Genomic DNA, 22471 nt, shown 5'->3' with positions numbered 1-22471 from the left:
AACATGACCTAAGAGGTGAGAGGAGTGTGTGGTGGAGTGGTGGAGAAGGATGATGAAATGTATCCATGGGATACTCCCCAAAGAGGCAGAGCATTATGAAATGAATGCATGCTTGGTTCCTGCTATATGAGAATGGTTATAGCTATGTGAGGAGTCATGAGAGAGATTGAGTAAAATATGATTAGTGTGGCAAAAAGGGAAAAATTGGTTTAGATAAAACCAACTGAGAACATTATGAAAGAAGGCAAGATTGCAGTAGGGGAAAAAAAGTCTTCATAAGGCATATAAAGAGAGCAAGACTGTGCCTCCAGGCATGTGCTTGTATTTAGTGGAACTGTTTAGCTCCAGTGCCTTGGGCAGTGCTAGGGGAAGAGCTGTGCTTTGGAACTAATCTGTTTTTTCCCTGCTTGTGACCCTTTGCATCGTGAGGGAAGGGGCTGCACTTCCCCACAGAGAGAGGGATGGTGCAGACTTTGCTCCCTGGCTCGATGCTTCTGCTCACCACTTCCCAGCTTCCAAAGCCAGCTGTAGTGACAAGGGAAGGAGCCCTGAGCTCGCCAGCTCTTCAAGAGCACATGGCAGTCAAGCTGCAGGGTGAAGAAGGGAGAAGAAAGGTGGATTCAAGAGCCAAAAAATGTATTCAAGGATCATTGTGTTACGCATCTGTGCAACTGCAAATTGTCTTGTGCACCGAGCGAGTAACGAAAGACGTAGAGGGGTGACAAGGGAAATTTGGTGTCAGACTGAGTTTGCATTGTTCAAATGAAGATAATGTTTTATGTTTTATGACTCTGCATGCAGCAAGACACATGAAGTAAATATGCCAGTAAATTGAGGAGCACTTTCCTCCTTAAAAGGGAGTAAATATTAATGAAGATACAGGTGGTGTGCACACAGAAGAAAATACAAGAGGAAGTAGAGCAGTTATAAAAAGCAAGCTCTGGAAGAGTTTGATGGCTGCCTTCCCAGAGGTTTTTGGTGGGGGGAAGGTGGAGGAAAATGCAATGGCAGTAACAACAAAAGAAAATCATAACTCCTGAGGAACTGGGAGACAAGACTGAAGGGAACTGAGCAGCATCCTCTTCTTAACAGATAAAAAGGAATGTGCTGTAAAAAGCATTATTAAAGTTTGATCTCTTTGCTGGTGACGTTTTTGTGATTGATTTAGGGCAGTCCCTATGCACAAGCTGTAACAGGCCATGCTGGGTCTCACTACAGCACCTTGCTACAGCTCTAGAGAGACAAGCCCTGAGGACTGGTAGCAAGGGAACAATTTTTGCTATGATAAAGACAGCTCAAAACTTAGCAATGGGGCTCAGGGCTAGATTCAAGGGCAGAAAATATTTCATGCTTATAGCCAAATGCCTAATGAACAAGCCTTTAGCCTTTAGGATGGTACAACAGAGACCAGAGCTGGGTGGGAGAAATTTTAATCTAATTTAAACCCAATTCTGCTGAGCAAAAACTCATGTTTGACTTTTGTGTGGATGAAAGTTCTCAACACTGAAGTGAAGCTCCTTCAGAGCAAGGCTGAAGCTTTCCACTGTGCCTCACTCCACTTCTTTCCAGCCTCAGATGGGGCTCAGCCCATAGCTCACATGACTCCTGTCACCTTGTAGGGCTCATAGCAGAGGAGCCTATTGAAGGAGAGGCAGAGAGGTTGGAAGGACTGTCCTGGCTTGCTCTCTCTGGAGGGAGGCTGCTGGGAGCCTTAGAAGGATGCAGCCAAAGGAAGGCCATCTCCTCATGGCAGGCACTGGCCAGGGCACAGAGAAATGACAGCAGAGAAACACAAGCGAGGACTCTGGCAACAAGGCACTCAGTTACACAGTACCTTTGTGTATATATTGGAAAAAGAGGAGTCTTGAGCAACATAACACTAAAAATAGGAGAATGTGCAGACTTATTAATTTGAATTTTTTCTCCTTCAGTTTTATTCTGTCTTTATATTTTTCAGTTGCTGTGTCAGTGATGCAGTATTTGGACACTCAGATGCCTTCCTATTGTATACTTGAAATTGTATGTCTTCTGTAAGATTTCTGCTAAACCTCTTACACATTTTAGGAAAAGAAGCAGCATGTTTCATTTGCTGTCCTATAAACAAAATGTAGAAGGACTTTTTGTTTTTAAGCTTGTGATTTGGGGCAGTAGAAATAGACTTTTTAAAAACGTGATTAAGAATAAATATGAAAATACAATTAAGTATCTGTCAGTTCTCTCAGGAATAGGTGTCTAAGAATAAAATTAACTATTTCCCGGACAAAACCAGGACAGCAGGACCTGTATAAAAGCTTTTATGTAATTCCTCTTCTGCCTCAACATTTTATAGGTAAAAGTTTTCTTTCTCCACTTTGAGTCCAGAAAACATATTTTTATATCTGAATAGAAGTTACTATAAAATAGCAACATTCCAGGAAGTTTAATTAGAAGACAAAATAATGAAATGTAATAAAATGTAATAAAATGAGAGGTCCTAGCTCTAAAACAACAAAATTGGGGGGTGGAGGCACGAGGGGGGTGGGAAATGCTACAAGCACACAGATAAATTGAAGCTTGGTGGGAAAGCAATTTACTTTGTATGATATGTATTTCCAATACTTCATGCATACATTACATGTGTGTGTATATATATGTGTGTGTGTGTGTGTGTGTGTATATATATTTGTGGGTCTCCTTTTTCTCCTTTTTACTTGCAGCTAGATATGCTGCTCCTCATTTGATCATAAAATGGGTAAAGAATTTAAAATAATTTTGCAAATGTAGCATTTGGGAGAAAAATAGGTAAATAAGTAATGTTTACATATTTTGTCAGGATAAGTCCTGTAGACTTCAAAATGTCTGTATTAATGACACAGTGGAACACAAAGACCAGTTTAAAAAAACATTGTTTGCTGCCTGCTTGGATTTTAAATATGCCTACATGTCTGCCTGCTCTGACAGAGCTGGTAAAAGGAAAGAATTGCCTTGTTGTGACTTAAGAAAACAAGTTTATTTTCTGAACTCTCTCCTAAATGTTTACTTCTAGGGAACAGTGTGGAGGGGTAAAAAAGTGTATCCTCCCAGATATATGTCTTCAGCACTCTGAATCAACTGTGTTTAACCCAGCAGCAGAGTTAAGGCTGTTGGAATCTATGTTGACAGTCAGTAAATATTTACCATCCAAACCAGCCTGTGTTTCTTTGTGCCGTCAGTTCTGTGGAGCTAATTGTGAGTTGGTGAGATGCTGATGTGGACAGGAAGGTTTCTGGGCATGTGCTGCACTCCAGTGCCTGCTGTCTGAGCACACACCTGTCCAGAGCTGCAGGAACCTGCCTGCTGGGCAAAACAAGACCACCAGATGTGCTGTGGAGTTCAGCAGCCCCAGAGTTAGCTAGTAGTGTTTGCTGTTGATCATACTGCAGAAATTAAAACCTGACCCTACTAAAGTTAGTAGTAAGAGTTCCAGCACCTTAAGAAGGATTAGAATTTCTGTTTATCTTCAGTAATAGTGCTGTGAAGCCATAGTCTTCATGAGCAAGTACTGTCCTCCAAAGTGAATTTTTAAACCCAGCATATTGTTGTTTGGGAACAAAGTATAATCCTCTTATTTAAATTAAAAATGAGAATAACAACTTTAATGTCAAAAACCTAGGCATATTTAAATTTATTATTTTGTTGATGATAAATAGAAGATTAAAATGTGTTAAGATATTAATTTTAATTTTAAAATAAATTAAACTAATTTCACCAATACTGTATTTGTTTACATACTACTTTATTTCAATAATGCCTAAGACAGTCTCAAGTTATGTTAAACTTGATAACATGCTTATAAAACCTGAACCTAGGTTGAATTTAGATTTATCATTGTAAAACATTGTCTGGTTTTTAAGGATATTGAAGCATCTAAAGGTTCAGGTGGGCTTCAGTAGAATCACAGAAAATATCACAGTTAATAATTCCTGTTACTGGTCCCTTTTTTTTGCCAGTTTTATAAATAACTAGGCCCTTATGAACACATGTAGCATTTCCAAATGTCTTTACAGAAATTAAGCTGTCAAGTTCTGGATCTGTGCTTCAGAAAATGGGTGGGAGGGTTAATACATTGAGGAAATAAAAATAGCCCTGTGAAGTATAATGGAGTGGTGGGTGATAAAATCAGCCTGCTGACCTGTTGCTTGGGGTAAAGCTTGCTAGCAAAGACACTGACACAACAGCACTCAGTACTCATTCCAAATAGGCTCTGGCATCCTCCAGGACTGTTTCTTGGGGTGTGAAACTGCAAGTGGCTGGATGACTGGAAACCTGGAGTCTGGCTACTGTGCTGCTACTGCTTTCCTGTGGCTAAACCAGCAGAGAGCTCAGCATATGCTAGGTCCCTTTACATTAATCTTATCAGAGCCAAGGCTTTAGGCTAGCAGAATTGGTTTACTTTATCCTGTCAAGGAAAGAATCTATTTCTAAATGAATTTGCAGTGCTGGAGAAGGGGGTGCAAAAGGGTGAAAGTTAATGTGTGACTCTCGAACCAAACTTGGTAAGAGTTTTCTCAGTCACTTCTGTCTGCAGTCACTGTCTCAAGTAAGATATGTTTGTGCAAGGCAAAAATGCACGGATTACAATAATCATCTGTTATCTGAAGACTTTTGTAAAAGAAGGAATTAAGTAATTTAATAATCACAGCTGGGGAAAAAGTTAGTTTTAAATGCTAGTTACTTCTTCCCTGAATTCTGCTGCTTCCTGCTGACATGACAAGGAAGATGGGCTCAAGCCATTTTGGGTCTGACTATCAGTGTCCATTCTTAGTATTGTTTTTCTATCTTTCCTGGATAAAATGGACTCCTGCAACCTCCCATGGGCACCCAAGGCTTCTTATAGCCTGACATAGGTCTTCTGATTCTTCTTCTGTCAGGGCTTCACCTTTTGCTGTATCATACAGGGCAGCAAGAGAAGAGCAATTTTGTTTACTCCCTCTTCCCAAATCTTCTCACATTTTGTATTCATCATATTCCATAAAGTGAAGGGGAATGCACAAAGTACCATTTTTCTTTTTCTGTCTTCTTTCTTGCAACTCAGGAATATGACACATTTTTATTGTGAAAATCACATATATTCATTGAATAATTTTTAAACCTTTAGCTCACTAGTTCCAGAATATCTATTGTGCTGAGACTATGTCATGAAAGCCTGACATGATACAGCTGGTGCTGATGTTGGGGCCAGTTCAATTGAACATATCTCTTTCATTCCCTGTTGGTATGAGGGAACCTAATTTATGGACTATGTAGTGAAATTTTATTGGGAAACAATACAATAGTAGGTGGAACCCCTTAAACGGATTAAACCCACGTGTGGCTGGGTGACTCCAAGCAGTTTCTGCACTGAAAATACAGAAGTTCATTTCAGAATTGCATTGACTGCTAAACTTTACTGTTTCTCTATCTTCTCACTCAGATTTTCCTGTATTGATACTGTGCCTGATTTAATTCCTCTTAGCAATGCAATTAATAGCAAGCTCTGGGAACTGCAAATTTAGAGAATGCATAGTATCGAAGAGCTGGACTCCATCTAAATGTGTGTGTAGGTGCACTGCTTGATTGGAGTAACATGCAGCTACAACCTGCAAACAGATTCATCTACATTACTGCAGGAAAACAGCCAGAAGCACTACAGCCTTGTGTCAGAGAACAGCATTAAACCTGTGTAAGCTGTAAAGTCCCTCTAGTTTTCTTTCTGCAGAGAAAGTTCCATTTTCTCCTGCAAGATCTTTAAGGAAGCTGGTTGTCAGTGGCTGTAACTAGGTTAGCTCATCTGGCTGTACCTCTGTCTGTATCATTTTCCTTAGCTATCACTTGCAGAGAGCTGACAGAAATTTTTTGGGACTTTCTAGTAGCTGTCACAGTAGCAATGCAGTTGTAGCTTGCCAGAATATATGCAAGCATATGTATCCAAACTCCTACCACGGCATATAACCAAGGACTGGTGAAAATTGGAGGAGGAAAGACTTAGGTTATGGTTTTTTTTCCCCCTGTGTGTATGTGTAATTTCATTTCTAAGAGCCTGCTATTAGAAGAAATTTATAAGTCCATTTACCTAGATAGCTTAACATCATAAGATATTAGGGATTTAGATAGCTGGAGCCTTGGTATTTCAGGAGCTTTTTATGAAGCAGTATTTCACAATCATATTTTCTTTTTTGGTTGTAAAAGTAATGTCTGCCTTCAGAATGTTTTTCAGGTCATAAATCAAATAATAAAAACCAAACAAACAAACATGCAGTGTGTTACAGGTTTTTGTTTCCAGACTTTATGTTTAAAAATCACTGGGTTAGGAAACAGTGATGGGGAAAGAACAGGCTATAGACCAAAAAACAGGAAAGAATAGAATCAGCAAATTTTGCTTTTTCTGTCTTTTGCTTAATGATTAATGGGACAGGTATATAGAGTTAAAGTATATAACTCCAGGCAACTTATTTTTTGGTGTAATACCTATTTTTCATAGTTTTTTTTTATGCTCAGTTTTTTTGAGTGGAAGTTGGAGGAGCTGGCCTTCTGAGGTCCCTCCCAAATGGAGTTGTCCTGTGATTCTGTGTAAGTTGGTAGGCTGCTGTTGGAGCATGAACACTGCTGCCTCAGAGCTCGGCAAGAACTTTTGCTGCTTGTTGTGTAACATGAAATTGGCAGACAGCTGCATGGTTTGGGGAAGCTGGTACTAGAAACATCATTCAAGGTGAACTCTAAGCCTTGCTGCTAATCTTAAAATGAGACAAAAGGAAATGGTGCAGTCACTGACTTCACCAAGTGTATTGTAAACTGAGTAATGGGCATAAAGTGATTCTAATTTGACAGAAAAGTGTTACTGATGCTCCTTGTTGTGGTTTTCTGGGACAGAGGGGCCTCTTGTCAGAGATTTAAGTTTGCCCTGGTTCTGGTTTTCTTTTTTTTTCATTTGCAACCAAGAAATTTCTTCCTTTATCTCCTGTCCTTTTGCAACTTTACACATTTGTAGCTTCTTCTGTGGAAAGCAGTAATTTCCTTGGAATTTCAGGAAGATATGTATTTTAACCAGTAGAGAATGAAGGAAAATATTTTGAAAATAATTCCTGAGCAAATGTCTAGATCAATTGTCATGGGAATCTGGCTCTGTCACTTAGGGATGGATGTGTTGCTGACCTTGTTCTAAACTCGCCTGTGGTTTGGCCTGGGATGTCTTGAAGGGACAAATACTCTGAGATCATTTGTCTGCAGTTTTGTATTGGATCTGCACAGCTTCTGTTCAGATCTTCAGTAAGTTACATTAGTTAGTTTTCAAGACACCTCATATTCTGTTGATGCATATAGTTAAGTAGTGCACTTGGCCTCAAGTATGTAAGCTCTAAAATAAATTTGAAACATGAGACTTTGGTTCCACTTTATTGGCTCACACTTCATGAAGTCACTAAGGCTAAGGAAAAAGTTTTAACACCCCACTCCTGAATTATTCTTTCTCATTTGTTAAGGTTTTACACATACATTGGTTTGTGACATAATTCTGCAGCAGAACGTGCCAAGTGTTGGTAATTTTCTAAGAATGAAATTGCTTCCGATTTTTATGTTGTTTAGAGTGCTTTAAATAACCTCCTGTCTGGATGCAGGCTTCTTACCACTGGTGAAAATGTCTGACTAGTACATAACATGTCCTTTACTTACAATATTTCTCAGTATGTTGCCATATAAACCATAATTTTCTCTATGGAAAAATACAAAGGAACTCAAAGAAAATAATAAAAAAATCCCAATCTTTAGCATGATAGCAGTAGAAACACAGGCTTTTCTGCATATGTTTTGAGAATGTAAGCAGATTGCTCAGCACACGTTTTATCTGGTCCTTTTCTGGAGTTCTTTGTAACTTTTTTTTTTTTGCTGGGGAGTGAAGTATAGAAAAATGCATAGTGTACCCTTTTAATAGCAGGATGGCTATTTTATCATATATTACCAGTTTTGAGAATTTTGGTTTAAAGGCAAGTGGAATATTGAGCTTTTGGGTTATTTTTAATCTACAAATTAGAAAAAAATACCTTGAACTACGATCATGTTCTTGTATATAGTATTTGAAATTAGATTTAAGCCTAGCAGACTGATTAGTTTTGTAAGTAAGATTTTTGAATGGGAAATTTTGCTTATGGAAAGCAAACTCAGCCAGTGGTAAGTGGCTGCATTTCATTTCAAGGTCATCAAATATGTTTTGTAAGGAGATGACCCTTTAGCTCTCAGAACTTCTTCTGTAATCACTGTGCAGTGATGCTTCACTGCTCAGTGATGCTGGATTTCTGTGTAGGGAAATATTTAAAATATACCTTTCTTTCACCTCCAAAACTAAGAGGATAGTATTGGTTTAATTTCATTTACAAAAGATGTTCAAGATAGGCTACCTTTATGTAATGTATTGGCCATTTCATTTTATTTCCCAAGAAATTGAATGTGGGAGATTAAGTCATAGGAGAAAGCTGAAGAACTGGTAAATATGAGGGTGTTCTCAGTCTTCTCTTTTCTCTGCAGTACTCTTTTCTTAATTAAGGTCCAGCCAGATCTTTTGTTCTACTATTTTGCTGATGGAGCTCATCTTGAGATGTAGAAAGAGCTCCTACCAAAACCAAGCAGTAGGAAGTTAGGCTTTAATCCAGGTTTACGAAAGCAATTTTGTTTCCATTTTGGCAATTCACTTCATCCTTCTAATGCAAGGTCACTCTCCTACAGACTAAATGTCACCTTCCAGCAACAGTATGCCATGAAGAATTTCCAAATGACCACAGGCCTGAAACATGAGTGACATCTTTACAGAATATAAGAAATAATTTACCAAGAAGTGCTTAAAATTTTTCTGAGCTGCTTTTTCTAGTGTATGATTTTCCATTTTGCTCACAGCAGGCAGATTGTATTAGGTATAAAGGTATTGAAAAAATTCAAAATTTACTATGCAGAAAAATGAGATTCCCTTTAGCTTTTCCAAATGCTGTATGCATAATTGAATTTTAATAACTATATACACCTCAAATTTTTATGGCATAAAATGGATAGTTGTGTAAGAGGTGGTAAGAAATTATATGCTATATTGTTCTTTTTATTTAAAATATGATGCCACTTTACAGCATTGTGTTTGCAGTGCTTTACTCTCTACTACCATAAACTCTCATTATTAGTTGCAATGCAGTCAATGAGCTAGACTGCATTTCTGTCAGAGGCTTTATGAGACATTTTTTTCATAAGGCAGAAATGGCAAAATTCCTGCACTTCTACCTGAAACACAGCGGTGAGTCATGGCTGCAAAACTGGTGAGAGGACAAATGTTCATTGAGACCAGAAGTAACAACACTTTAAAGCAAGAAAGAGACCCCTAAAAATCACATGTGAGATAAAATTCAGCATCTGATAATAATTTTGATTTTGTCAGGGATCGCATTTTATGAAAAATTAATTTGGTGCCTGGTCTAGGTATGCTGCGTATCATATGGTAAGATTTCCTGCATGTACTAGGTTGGGAGAGAAACAAATTAAAAATGGTTTTCAGAAAATTTAGAAATAAATATCAATACTCCATTTACTAAATGAGAAAGAGACAAATATGCTTGATATGCTTTCATTAGTTTGTTTTGTTGAATTTTTTTGTTTCTCCTGAAATACTGAGTAGGCCTGAGAAAGCCTAAGGTCAAAATCCCCATTAAACCAGAGAAAAACATCTCTCACACATCAGCTTTTAAAGACTTTCTAGCACACATCAGCATGAAGCTAAAGCATCCTACAGAACAAAACGTCAAAGAGCCTTTCACGGGATCCAAGTCCCAACCACTACTTGCTGGTTTGGGTAATTTCTGGCTTTAGCAATACAAAATTCTGGAGGTGAAAGCAATTCTTTCAGGACTTGGATCTCTAATGAGGTCAGTGGGCTTTAAATGAAAAGTCCTGGCAGTCTAAAACAAAATATGATGGAGACTTTTGTTTTCTATGAAATGGGGGTGCATCTTTAATAATTATGGATGTAAAACATAGAGTGAGAAGAGACAGGCAAATGAAAAATTGGCCTGTATCAGATATTTTAAAAAGCCCACGAAACCAACCAACAAAATCAACCCCAGAACAAAACAAACAATGGACTTTCATAAGTGCATTAACTGGGCATCAATGACTGTAGAGAATCAGAGTACGTGCACATTTTTTGCTAAAAAGGCTTACAGGGAACAGGGCAGTGCAAGAAACAGCTCTGTCAGTGATAAAGAGTTTTTAATTTTTTGTGGAATCAGAGACAAGAAAGGAAGCATTCTGGGGCAGGCAACGTACCTCAAGGAATGACAAGACCTTTGCCGTGTCCCTTTTCCAAGGCATGTGGAGATTGTTAGTGCCTGGAACAGTCCAGCATTGCCTCACAAGGTTTGTTTCATACCTTGTCCCAGTGTCCTGCCTGTACCTTTGATAGTTATGAGTCCACAGAGGACAACAGTGGCTCTTTGAGCAGCCAACACTCAATTCTCAGGAGCTTTCTATCTAACTGAAACAGACATGTTCCATAGGTACTTCACTGTGCTCTTTGGTTACTTATGTCTTTGCCCATATCAGTTAGAGAAGAGAGAGGAAAGCAAAAATGAAGTTTTGGAAAATACTTTGTGAAAAATATTCTACACGTAGATTCTTAGAACAAAGTTTGTTTGGAGGTAACATCAGGTAATTTCAGACTGAGAGGAACCATTCCTTCTACAGTGAGGTGTGTAATGGGTATGGTGCACATTTTGAAAAGCCACTGGTTTTGTTCTTCATTGTTCTGTACTGCCTGTGATACAGACGGGAGTCTGGAATTGGTGCTTAAGTGTTTGGAGCCCATGAGTGGCTCACAGAGTCCACAAATAGACTTTTCTGGCCATGTGGAGCTGTCCTCTTTTTTCCCTGATGAAATGATGGACACCTGCTGTTGTATTTCCTGCTTGTGTGGCAGGAGAGCTGACATGGAGTGCTCCCCATGGCAGCCATGGAATCCCTGGTAAAAGGGATCCCTTACCTTTCAGATCAGCTACATAGTGTGAACCCTTATTGTCTCATGACTGGCAGCAGGAGCAGTGGCTTCTGGAGGAGGAATTTATAATTGATTGGAGTGTCTTCTGTTCTCAATCTAGGCATAGGCTGCATTTAGAAAAAATCTGTTTTAGGCACTGAGGAGATGGAAGATAATAACGAAATCTATGACAAAAACAGTCTGATAGGGTTTTCTAGAAATGTAGCTTCTCTACAATTGTGAATTGCCATAGAGGAGTTCAGTATGAATTTTTGAGTTGTACTTGAGGTTTTCTCTGGTCCCCCAAAGGATTTAAAGGTCGAGTGAAGCCTTTAGCATTGTTGTCTGTTTGGAGTAAGAATGAGTGGTACTTGGTGAAACTGTGAATAATTCAGAGCATCTGTGGTGGAAAGTGGGGACAGGAGAAAAGGAAGATTGGGATTTTGTTGCTTCAGCCAGAGTTTGGGGAGTAGTTAATGCCTAAGAAAGAAAATCTTTGAGCTGGAGACAATTTCTTATCAACTGGTGCAAGGCAACCTGGCTTTATTCATAGACCTTACTAATAAAATAGAAAAAACCAACACAAGGTAGAAGAATGGTGAATGCCTTTATTTTCTGAATAGCATTTGTATTTTCCTGATGATGCATGATGCAGGGAGAAAATTTCAGGCAGGCGTGAAGAATACAGTAGCCTAATTCTACCTTTGACAGAGCATGGCTGTATTGCAAAATTATTGAGAATGACAGGTGTCAAAGGGCAAAAATATTTTTCTAGAATTTTGTTCTTATGATCAAATAAGAAAAGCAGTCTTGGACAACCATTCTACCTTTGGTGATTGGTTAATTGCAAGCTTGAAACTCTAAACTCATTTGTGGGATGATACTCATCAGATTTCTGTTAACTGACACACACAACTTCAAAAATAGTACACATTTAGATGAGGACTAAAACCCTTCTGCTTTCTTACCCATCAAAAGATTTGAAAGCATGTGGGTTGTAGAAGATGAAGGATCTCTGAAGTCGTTAGGGTTCCCTTCTGTACTGAAATGATTTAGTAATAAGAGACTCGGTATGAATTAAGCTTTTTACTACAGCAGAAGGTGTCTGGGGCAGTTAATTTTCTTCTTTTGAGTTTCTGGCAGGACTATTTCTCTGGGGATTTATAGGACTCATCTCTACAAAGACAAGAAGTCTTTCAGTGTCCTTGATCTTGTATCCAGAAACTATTGTCCATCATGTCTCTGTGCCCCTCAGGAGAATTTCAATAGCAGGGTATGATGATTGATTTTGATAGTATCTACAGATTCTTTAAAACCTTCATTTCTCGTTTTTTCAAGTTAAAGTGGTATGATGGAAGTAAAAGTATTGCAGTAGTCTTCTGGGACAGGAGAGGGTGAGAACTGGATTGAGAAAGAAGGGTTTCATTCCTGAGGCAGTGGAAGACTAAATATCATAGAGAGACGGTTACTGAACTCCACTTGTGTCACAATAATGTTTCCTATTTGCAGATAGACATGCCCTGCAGATACTTCAGGTGTGGTGTTCTTACTTTTAAAAACGAATAATACAAAATGTTTTATCTCTGGTGTTCCTCTTGGAACCTCCTTGGGATTATTGTGGCTAGAATTGCCTCTGTGCTGTGGAGCTGTGTGTCCTTCATAAGCAACTCTGGGATTGCAATTTGGATTTTGCTCAGGATTTCTTCTTTTTATGATGGGTGGGAGAGGGACTGACCTATGTATTGGCATGTGGGAAGCAGAGAGCTGCTTGAAAATAGAAAATTGGCTTTTGTACCAGTGGAGAGTTGAAATGAAGCCAGGCTACATGGCAAGACTCAAAATTTGGAAGTTTTTTCTTCATATAAATATTAATATACATAAAGGAAGCCAGCGTGTTGACACTGTTCCTCCATTCCCAGAGCAAGTTGCTTGTGTTACATGGTCAGCCTTGTGTGAGTCACTGTTGCCCCTGCAGACAGTGCTTTCAGGAAAAAAATAATGCTTGTATATGAGGAAGTACTATGAGAAACATAAAGATGTTGAACAAGATGATTCCAGGAAATTGAATATCCACATGGTAAACACAACATTATGATGTGAATCCCCATAATAAACATTCTGTAATTTCAGCCATCCACCACAGTTGCACCAGTTCAAGGGCTTGCTATAAAACAACATTAAAATATAATCCTTCCACTATTTTAATCCAACTGAGGAAATCCAAGGTAGATGCTTAAAAAGTTACTAATACCTAAAGAGAAAGTATGCATAGAATATTAATATTTCAAAGTATTTATACTTAGGAAAATCATAGGGCTCCATATGGTTCCACATACAGAGATTTTAAACAGTTATGAAGATTTTTGTCAGAAACTCTTTGGATAATTTCAGTTTTGATAGCCTGTGCTGTGCACTAACAGATATAAAGTAAAAGCAATACTGAGAGAAAATAAGGCAGAGGAAGAAAAAATCTAAGGGTGTTTTTTTTGTAGTTGTGTTGAGTAGGAGTGTTCAAGGGGAGCTTTGATGGGAACGTTTTGGAAGACATGCCCCAACTGTGTACTGAGTGTGGTGCCCCATTAGACATTAAATATGCTAAATAAAATAGGGATTGTATTTAGCACTCATTTAACTGAGTGCTTTACCTAAGATCTCTCTGAGGAATGCAGTTCTGCCATTAATTTTCCCTGCCATGTGACCATCTGTGAGGCCATGAAGTAAACAGAGATGAATCTGAATGGAAAAAAACAGCTGCTAATTTTAAGGTGAACCAGTTTACTTTCATTGGCACAGGAGCAACTGTGATGTGAAGCAGGAGATGCTGGGAAAATGGGAATATTTTTGTGTCAGTGCCAGTTTATGCTGTTTTAAAATTACAGTCTGAGAGCTTAATTTCCACTAGTTCAGAGAAGAACTATATTTATAAAAGAATTTACAGGCTTGGGCTATAGAGGTGGCACAGTTAAAAAGTCTGTCAAGATTTCTGTAGCAGAGACCTGTTGAGAGGAATCTCCAATTGCTGGTTAAAAAAAAAAAAAAACAAAACAAAACCCAACAGTTTGGGGCACTATTGCATACTTATTTTCTGTAGATACTATTTTTAATTGAATTTTTTTACCTATTTAAACCTTTCCCCCCCCCACATTTAAAATAAGAAATGGTGTTGCTTTCTGTGTTCATTATTAACACTATCTGTATTGCTCTGGACGTTAGGCATTAATAGTATGCTTTGAAAATTCAAACTGTTCTGGTTTTGATCTTTAAAAAAGAAGTGAATAATACTACAGATTTGCACTTCTTCTTAAGGCATGGTTTATGCTGAGCATGTTCTGTATATGACATAAAGAGCATATTGCTAATACAGTGTAGGAGACTTTACATATGATCTCATGTTTCAGGTCATTACTCAAGCACAGGACAGAAAAAAGGCTGACCTGGGATGTTTGCTATGGCAGAGCTATTGTATTATCAGTCAGAATGTCCCTCCACAGCACACACTGATTCCTTACACACCACTTCAGTAATCACCAAAGTGGTGATTTAATGAACTGATTGTGTAATGTCAAGTAATTCAGAGAGATCGGGTTTTCTATTTCTGCAGCAGGAATGTCAAAAGCAGGTTGAGGGGATATTTTAGCTAATCTGCCTTGTTTTCAGACCTCTGCTGGCATGGTGCTGGCCTAGCTTTCCCAGTGAAGTTTGACAGCCAAGAGCTGTGCTCCTAAAGGCTCTCCAGCAGCCAGGCTCTCCCATTGCCGTGAGCAAACAGGGAGGGTGATGGACAGCAGGCAGTGAGTGAAACTATAGCACAGGGTTTGTGAAACACATCTAATTAAAATGAAAACTGTTAAATTGATGGGTATCCATTTATGCAGTCCTGATAATAAAGGTTACAGTGCCAGTGCTGCCTCTGCAGCTAGGCTTGCTGAAGTGGAAGGTGCATTTTCTTTGTCTTTTTGGTCTTTGTAAGTGCCATAAATCTAGGCAGTCTTGGTGTGCTCCTCCTTTGCCTGTGCAGGAAGGAAATGGCAAATGGTGATCAGTGAGATGAGTGATTTATTGAGATCACCAGCATGGAGGTAGGACTTGGACTGGGATCTCCCAGGACCTGATGATCTTCCTCACCACTAAGGCATCCTCTTAACTTAAAGATTACCAAGATGGCTTTGTTCTTCCCCCAAGTGTGATGCCTGACTTGCTTCTCATTCCTGGCATTTTTCTCCTCTTTGCCATCTTTTGCCCTTCATAGTGGCCACTAAAGAGAATCCTTGCAGACAAGCAGAATTATATTCAACAACTGAAGGGAGGTGTAGAAAAAAAATGCGGTTCACTTGCTCCTTTTTTCAGATTGTACAGGCAGCTGGGAATCCTAGCCACCTTTAAGAGTAACGACCTTGCTTTACTGTTATGACTTGAGTGTTTATTATTGAATTCTCCAGTAGCTATAGGAAAAATTATGTCTTTTTTCCCTGTGGAGCCACTGTGAATTTACACACATCTAATGTAGGTGCGTACAGTGTCTCAAGTGCTAATCCCACTGATTGTAAGAAAGTCTGGAGGAGTAGCTCAGATGTAGACATATTTATAGTTAAGTAGGACAGTTATTACCTGTCATATATGATATGGTTCTGACACCATTAATGTTTTAAGGGCTCAAGAAAGCTTTCAAGGGAATTAGATTTATCTTAAAATCCACTAATGCTATAATCCATACAAAGATGAACCCTTAATTTGAATGCAGAGAGTTACAATACTGATCATCATCACTGGCCTATGCTCCTACAAATTATCTGATAGTCTGATGTACTTACTTGGGAATTTAAATATCACTGTATCCATTTAACAGATGGTGAAACTATAGCACAGGGTTTGTGAAACACATCTAATTAAAGTGAAAACTGTTAAATGGATGGGTATCCATTTATACAGTCTTGATAAAAAAGGTTACGTTCTAGTGTATTTAGTTAACTGCAGTGGTTAGGATTCCAAATACTCTAAAGTGTTATTTGAAGTCTGTAGATGTAGTTAAGCTGACATTCTCACATTGTAGAATGGCTCCTGTGTAAAAGAAAGAACCCTTTCTTTGTCTCTCAAGCATATGGAGAAAAAGAAATGTTTATGCTCAGCTTAACAAGAAACTGCATGAGAGAGCATTGAAAGTATTTTGGATTTGTTCCTTGCGTGACTGTTTTCTAATCAATTCCTTGGATCAGAAATGGATCAGTTGTATTTATCTGGGGTAGTGTAGCATATCTGACATTTATGTGTTTGATTAGCCTTGAAGAACTAATTTTTTTAAGAATTCTAGCATTTTCAATATTATATTTAAGCCATGCCTTATGGCAAATACCAGTGTTTGAATATGGTAACAGAAATGTTTTTCTACTCCTTGAAGATGGAGTACTTAATGTAATTGATAAACCAAATGATACCTAGCATTCCATTGTAATGCTCTACTTTACATGTAAATTGTATTTTGAAGCACCATATTTTTTCTCAATTGTGATTAATCCTTGAAATGAAGGGGGAGGGTTGAGCAGCTAGTTTATTTTTAATGATACATTCCTCCTTTGGGAAAGATTAACTATGCACAACTTCATTGAATTTAGCAATTTACAATCAGTTGTTGAGTTGTCCGTGGAGACCAATTCTGTTCCTTCAGGAGAGTTTGTCAGGTTACATTGTGCTGTTTCTCTAAAGAAAACAAGTTATTTTGTCTCTGTCTGTGCCAAGAGGTAGTAGATTCCTTGCTATGATTTGAACTTCAATAAATCTAGCACATAAAACTAAGCTGTAATATATTTGATTGGTGGAGACAAGACTGAAATGAGGAAGACAACTTATCCAAAACAGGCTCTAATTTTGTGTAGTTTTGTTTTCGTGTCAAAATTCCAGATTGCATTCAGTGTATGCATTCCTATTTGCTTGTCTGTCACATGCCCTTAGCTGGCCTTTAGCTTTTTTGGTTGCTCTGCCTCTTCTTCCTGCTCTTTCCCTTTCTCAGATTGTATATAGATATTAATGGCTTGACTAATTTTGCTAAAAGAGTTATTTGTTGTCTTCTGAACCTCTTAGTTCTACAGGAGAAAGTGGGAATGTGCAGTAATATCTATCTTAATCCTTGCAAGTGAGGGGAAAAGCATGTGTACAAACGTTGAGTATTCCTGTGGGAAACTATGGTGGATCCTTGCTAGCTGAATCTTTTTTTTGTGTGGAGTCAGTACCTCACAAAATATTTCAGATTACTGGGAAAACAGTAATATTTCAGTTTACTGTCACTTGGGAGTGCTGCTGGGCCCTTCTTCGGGAGTGGGAATACTAGCAGAGAGTGCTGGAGCAGTGGGATATAACAGTGTGTGGGCTCAGAGATGCTGCAGCTTTTTAAAGGTTATTTGGTGGGAGAGCTTAATGGATAATGATCAAGTGCAACAAGATTCACATATTCAGCCAATTTAGCATGTTATGCAGCAGTGTCATGGCCTTCCTTCATTCTAGCACAAGAAGCAAAAAATTGGTTTCCTAACAGAGAGGTTGATGCTCCTCGTGCCAGGTCTTGCACTGTGTGTGTGATCTGCAGTGATGTAGCGGGTGGTTTGATTTGATTTTGTTTTTTTTTCCCTAAAACTGTGCTGAGAACTGGCATTTGAACAAGGAATGGTGATGAATGAAAATGCTTCCTGTTCCTTTTATTAAAAAATACTGAAAATTAGCACTGTGTATGTGGGAATGATGGAGAATGACAAATTCACTAACCAAAGGGTTGAACTCAAACTGTTAGAAATGACAGCGTATCTTTCTGCTGACTGAAAAAATATCATAAATGTAAATAGATCTGCTAACCTCTGTTCCCTTGCCTGAGTTTTGACTCTGTATTTCACAACTATGGATGTACTAAGATGTCAAGTGAATCATATGAAGTACAAGAGAGAAATAACTTTTTTTTTTCCCCCTGTCTTTTCCCCTCCACATTTTCCAAAATTGCAGCCACAGGAATAAGTCTTCAGGCTGGCCTCACCCTTCAGGGACCTGGAGCTTGAACCAGGGGACACCTTATGGATGGGAGATGACGGCAAACAGAGATGGAAGAGACTACTTCATCAGGTAAGAGGGCAGCGTGAGCTGTGCAGTGTGGGGCACAGCACTGCAGCCCTGCTCTCAACTGTATCCCCCTGGAATCCTAATTCCTGCTTCAGCCCGACACAGTAAATGTTCACTGCTTGGATTTATGGTACAGGGATAGCTCAGGCTGTGCTTTCTGCTCTTTGTTTTGGTACTTGGTTACTTCATTTGCTCAAGAGAATGTTGATAATATAAGGACCTGTAATTCTTTGAGAATTACAAGTAAGTTCATTAACAAAAGATGAATAAAAAATAAAACTGCCATGTTTAAAGAATGAGACAGAAGGTCAGTTCTGACTGAATTCTCCTCCATGTTGATGCCTTAGGATTTAGCTTTTATATTTTTCAGATCCTGTACTGCTGTAGTGAATAACTAAAACTCCACAGCCTGTCAGCTACTGTTCTGTTTTATTCAGACAAAGCAATTCCTCTCTAGGCCTGGAACTCAAGGACACCTTATTGTCTCAGGCCAGAGAGATGCAAACAACAGTGAAGAGGGGTGGCAAACCTGGAGTAAATGACTTCATTACATGAAACTGTAATTGGAGGATTAACCCCTTAAATGGTAATAAACCAAACTTTTAACTTGTGACCATTGTCCATCTCAGGTAAAGCCCCCTGGAGGCTTTTGACTGCTCAAGGTGCACCTATTGAAGGCCTTTAATGAAGACCTGCTTTTATACTCCTAATTTTGTCTAACCTCTGTTTTAGGTAGCCACTCCAAGGCATCAATGTGAGGTCTTCTGGTTTGTCTAATATATTCATTATACTGGTAATAAGAAAGTGTATGTTTGGATCCTGTATAGTAAATATACTAATTCTTAGCTTTCCCATAGTTTTTAGCTCTGGTTAAAAAAAATAAATATGAATATGCATTATATAATTGTTAACATAATTGGCTTTTTTTTCCCCATTGTAAGCTGTACATATTTATTTTTTTTTAATTGCTGAGGTGCCTTGGATAAAACACATTTTGCTGTTCTAGCAAATGTACTCTTAGGTGGCTTTAGAAATTCTTCACTAAAAAGGGGTGATGGTAGGGTTAGCAGAACCATTGGCTGCTTGGCATTCTTTTCTTTAGCTTACATTTCATTTTTAAGGTTAGCATTTTGATTCTGTTCTTGCGAAGTTTTGGCTTTTTAAATAGTTCTTTTTAATAACAATTTAATAACAATTTAATATTTTTAATTTTTGTCTTTATCAACCTATTTAGAAACTTGCAGATACTTGAAAAAGTTGTGGATGAGAATTAGAATTCTTTTAACACAGAGTAGAAGGATCAAACATATTTTTAATGGACTGTTAAAAGTGTTTAATTTTCTCAAGATCCTTCAAATGCAAAGAAAAAAAATTGTAAAGCATAAGGCTGAAGATCCCTGTAATTGTGCTTTGCTTCCCCAGCCCTTCTGCCCACAGGGTATGCCTTGGCTTCCTAGGAGGCATTTGCTTTCGGAGCCAAAGCAAGATTTGTAGCAGCCTGGTGACCTGAAGGCTTTTAAGATTTAGAGCAATTTCAGACCTGTCCAAATTGGAACAAATTTTCTGGGTTAATGAGGGCTCAGAAGCTGACTTTGAAATGTTGTTTTCTTGCTTCAACAAGTATTTGTGATGCTTTGGATGTCTGAAAGATGGGCAGTATGAAGCTGAATGCCAGGCACAATACAACTGTATTAGCATAGGTTTTCTGCCTGAGTTAATTAGGCTTTTCAAGAAGTGTAGGTGAGCCTCCAAAGTACTGTGCAGATGTGACTGTTGTTTCTGTTACTCAAACTACTGAAGATACCTGCACATCTCATTCTTATTTTCTGCAGACTGTTGGCATGCTTTTGTCTGTGTGAATGAGATTCATTTGAAGGATTAATATCCTGATTATGAGGAGAGGTGCTACATTTGATTGCTTCTCTTTTCTCACTGGTCACATAATGGGATGCTGCACTTGTTGTGTAGCTGTCAACAGCTTTAGCTTACAAAAAGCCTTAGTACGCATTAATTTTGCAATTTGGGAATTTACTAATCCTCTGTAGCTAATGATTATTGTGTTTATTTTTTTAAATTGCTTTTAGTACCTTAAAGTGCCACATCCCTCTCTAAAATGGAGAAAACTACATCTAGGAAAAAAATCCATAACAGTGAGTGCCAAATTATGCCTTCAGTAATATAAGGCCTGTGGTTGTTTTGTTCTTGGGGTGGTTGTTTCAGGTTTTTTTCTCATGCTCTTACAAGGTGCTTGTTTTTCATTCTCTTTTGGACTCTGGTCTTCCTGCCATTTTTCTCTGCGTGTGGATAGCACACGCTGTGTGGAGAAAAATAGTCTGCTCTGAGAGGTAAAGGGCATAAGGCCTCTGTAGAAACTGATCTGTAGAAGCCTTTGATGTTTTGTGCCAGACTTTCCAACCCACCAGAATCTCTGAGCAGTTTCAGGTGCAAGGTGAACACTGCTACATACCTACACATTGCACGGTTTATAGTACATATTCCTACAGTATGTATTCATACAGTATTAAATGTTTTACAGCACCAGCATTGGCTGTAGCGTGTGCACAGATGTAATACATCAGGGAACATCAGCCCAGGTGGCTACTACAGCGTGACTGGGTAGTTCCATTAGATATATCTTGGTTTTAGAAGAATGACCAAAGACTAAATAGAGCCAGTGACTTGCCAGTGATTCCTCTGTGGAGGTGTACATGGTATTTGTCCTTACAGTGACTGTTATTTGGCAGAGAGCCTCTCTCTGGCTTTCAAAACAACTGTTTTTGCAAATACTGCATGAGACTATATAAATTAAAACAGAATTTAATTTTCTTTCCTTCATTTTCACACCTAGATTTTAGGAATGATATAGTGAGATGATTGTTGACTGTTATGCCAATAAAGACAGAGAGATCAGCGAGATAGCATTTTTATTGTCTCTAAGGCTTTTTATAGCCATGCAGATGAACAAATTGTATCACACTGAAAGAGAAAAAGCAATTCAAATACTTTGCTTGGTTTTGATCAAAAATATATAAACCAGGTATTATCACAATGAAATGTATGTGTGAGTTCTGTACAAGGAAGAAACATAATTCATAGTGACATTAACTGCTTTTTAATTAAATAATTTACTTTGTGCCATATGTACATATCCATTCAACTGTAAGCAGACATATTGTAATTTTGAAATTGTGGGAGGAATAGAGAATCCAGGAGAATCTTCTGGTGAAATGTAATTATATAGTGTTGGTGCAAATGCTTTAAGGCATGAATGGGAAGAGATGTTTATTCTTTCTGTTGAAGCAAATTTGATTTCTTTCAAATCTCTGAAAGCCCTTATGACATGAGCTAATCAGAGGCAGCTTCCATCACCAGGCTGTGCTTTTGTAAAATTGTGAGAAGAATCTTTTATCAAAATATTTTCAGATGTTGCTATCAATTCATTTTCTCATCTGTACAAATGGCACAACCAGGGTCATTTTGCAAACCTCTAAAATATTTTTCTTAAGTTTAGGCCATGGTACATAAAAGTTTCAGAACTTCACCCATTCCCTTTTAACTTGCCCCTTTTCCTTGAAATAGCATTATGATATAAGTAATACATTTCAGTATGGGAGGATGGCAATCATCTAGTATACTCCCAGCATACTTCTGTACTCCACAAGCAGTATTAAACTGGACTTTTAATAGGAAATAATTTGAATATGGTATATTTAACCACTTTAAAGTCCTAAGTGTTTTATTTGCATCTATTATATATGCTGTGTAGTATATGTTTATGAGAAATTCTGTAATGTTAAATTGAATAAAAGCATGACACTTATTAAAAATGGTTTTGTGTGAATATAGTATTCCAGAAAGCAGAAGGAGCAGAAGGTTTTGGCTGATTTTGTATACAAAAGATTAAGACTCACAGTAATTTTAGGTCCTTATTTTTACCACTGCTGTGATCCTACTGATTTTTGGACCTGTACATTTTTGTCCTTTCCCTTTTGCTGCTTGTCAGATCTAGGGGGAAAGTTGATAGAGGGAAATAAACAGGGAAAAGCTAATAAAAAGTCAATCTTATGGAGAAAGCAATAAATTTTATGTTGGTTGTGCTCTAAGCCAGTCCTTTCCATGGTCTGATGAAGCTATAGAATGGTTTAGCAGGGAAGAATCCTCTGAAGGTCAGCCTGTCCAGCCTCCTGCTCAGACCATGGATATTACCAGGTGATGAGCATTGCTGCCACATGAAATATCTGAATGGTTTGAGAACAGGGTTGCAACAGAGTTGTATTGTCTTAAGCTGCCCTGCACCTGCACTTTAAGGTGCAAGTTGAAGAAACATTCACTACCTTCAGATTTTTGATTCCTATTGCTGTTTAATTCCTAAGGAAC

General features: G+C 38.2%; 1 protein-coding gene across 7 annotated transcripts in view; it reads left to right on the top strand.

Annotated features, from left to right (window-relative positions):
• Positions 1-22471, top strand: part of FRMPD4 (FERM and PDZ domain containing 4) — a 292688-nt gene that overhangs the window by 166081 nt on the left and 104136 nt on the right. For all 7 annotated transcript variants that reach the window (XM_064407702.1, XM_064407705.1, XM_064407701.1 and 4 more), the window contains exon 2: positions 17981-18097. In XM_064407702.1, the coding sequence (XP_064263772.1) occupies positions 18076-18097 (22 nt within the window). In that variant the 5' untranslated portion in view covers positions 17981-18075. The remainder of the gene's footprint in view (positions 1-17980; positions 18098-22471) is intronic.

The sequence above is a fragment of the Passer domesticus genome, chromosome 2 (genome assembly GCF_036417665.1).
Source record: "Passer domesticus isolate bPasDom1 chromosome 2, bPasDom1.hap1, whole genome shotgun sequence".
In the NCBI taxonomy this organism is placed as follows: domain Eukaryota; kingdom Metazoa; phylum Chordata; class Aves; order Passeriformes; family Passeridae; genus Passer; species Passer domesticus.
This window is presented reverse-complemented; position numbering and strand designations above follow the sequence as displayed.